Genomic DNA, 1,178 nt, shown 5'->3' on the forward strand with positions numbered 1-1,178 from the left:
AAGGATTCTTAACAGTTTCTCCATCTCCTTCTCCTGTGCTTTTTCCTCTACCACAGCAGTTTTCAAAGAGTGGGACTTACTACCCTAGTATCCCTGATATGCTTTCACGGATACTGTGAGGTCAAAACTATTTTCATAATATGACTAAAACATTATTTGTCTATTAAAATTCTAAATACCTTTTCTAACTATATATCACTATGTGGCCAGTTTTTTTTCATATGCTTCAACCAAAACAACATATCATAACAAAATGAATACAGACAAAGGTATGATAATCCAGCTGTCTTCTATTAAACCCTACATTAAAGATTTTCAAAACAGCTAATTTTTTTACTCTTCCCCCATTTTTTGTTTTTGAAAAATATACTTATTTCTCATAAAATATATTTATGTTAACATATAATGGATTTTTGTTATTTGCAAATAATTAAATGTTTAAAATTTTTTTCTTTTTTAACTTCAAAATAATAAATATTGATAGATATAAGCAGGAGGTAAATATTAAACTGGCTCCCCAGAAAAATATACATGCAACATATGTATAAGTTTATTTGGCATCATTAACATTTACTCCATCACTTTCTTAACTTTGGACACTAAGCAAAACAATAAATCAAATGCTCATTTGTAACATTGGCCAATTTCCAAGATATACATGCTCATGCTGAAAATGTAACAATTGGTTCTCATGAGCCAGATCAAGCTGGCTCCAGCATACCCCTGAATGCACATAAACAAAAGCTTTTAGGGGTACTCAATTTTTAAAGGGTATAAATGGTTCTGAAATAAAAATATTAGAGATTTGCTGCACTATGATATTGCTCAGAAACTGAAATATGGTTTCAATGAATATTAGCTAAGCTGAGAACATTGTCTAAATCATTTGACCCTATGATCTTATAATTAATGAAGGCTGAGGGAGTGAAATAAAGTAAAAATTCAGTTACCTTTTATGAATTTTGCCTGGGCTATCAGTTTTATATGAAAATCACATTCTTCTATAAAATTTAACCTTAATTTATTCATATTTAATTTGGTCAGAAGGCACATGGAAAATTTATCTGAAGCTTCGAGGAAAATCAGGTCAAGAATGTGAACATATTGGGCCAAATATTCCTCATTTGATTATGATTCTGTATGGGACTTACGGAAAGTCAAGCTCAATGCTTCTAGAA

General features: G+C 30.4%; 1 protein-coding gene across 1 annotated transcript in view; it reads left to right on the forward strand.

Annotated features, from left to right (window-relative positions):
- LOC114053992 (lipoxygenase homology domain-containing protein 1-like) overlaps positions 1-1,178 on the forward strand; it is a 657,625-nt gene that overhangs the window by 621,365 nt on the left and 35,082 nt on the right. Inside the window, 1 exon segment of the mRNA XM_027877094.1 lies at positions 1,045-1,178. Within this exon segment, the coding sequence (XP_027732895.1) occupies positions 1,045-1,178 (134 nt within the window).

The sequence above is a fragment of the Vombatus ursinus genome, unplaced genomic scaffold, assembly GCF_900497805.2.
Source record: "Vombatus ursinus unplaced genomic scaffold, bare-nosed wombat genome assembly UNPS02014812.1, whole genome shotgun sequence".
NCBI classification, from domain to species: Eukaryota; Metazoa; Chordata; class Mammalia; order Diprotodontia; family Vombatidae; genus Vombatus; species Vombatus ursinus.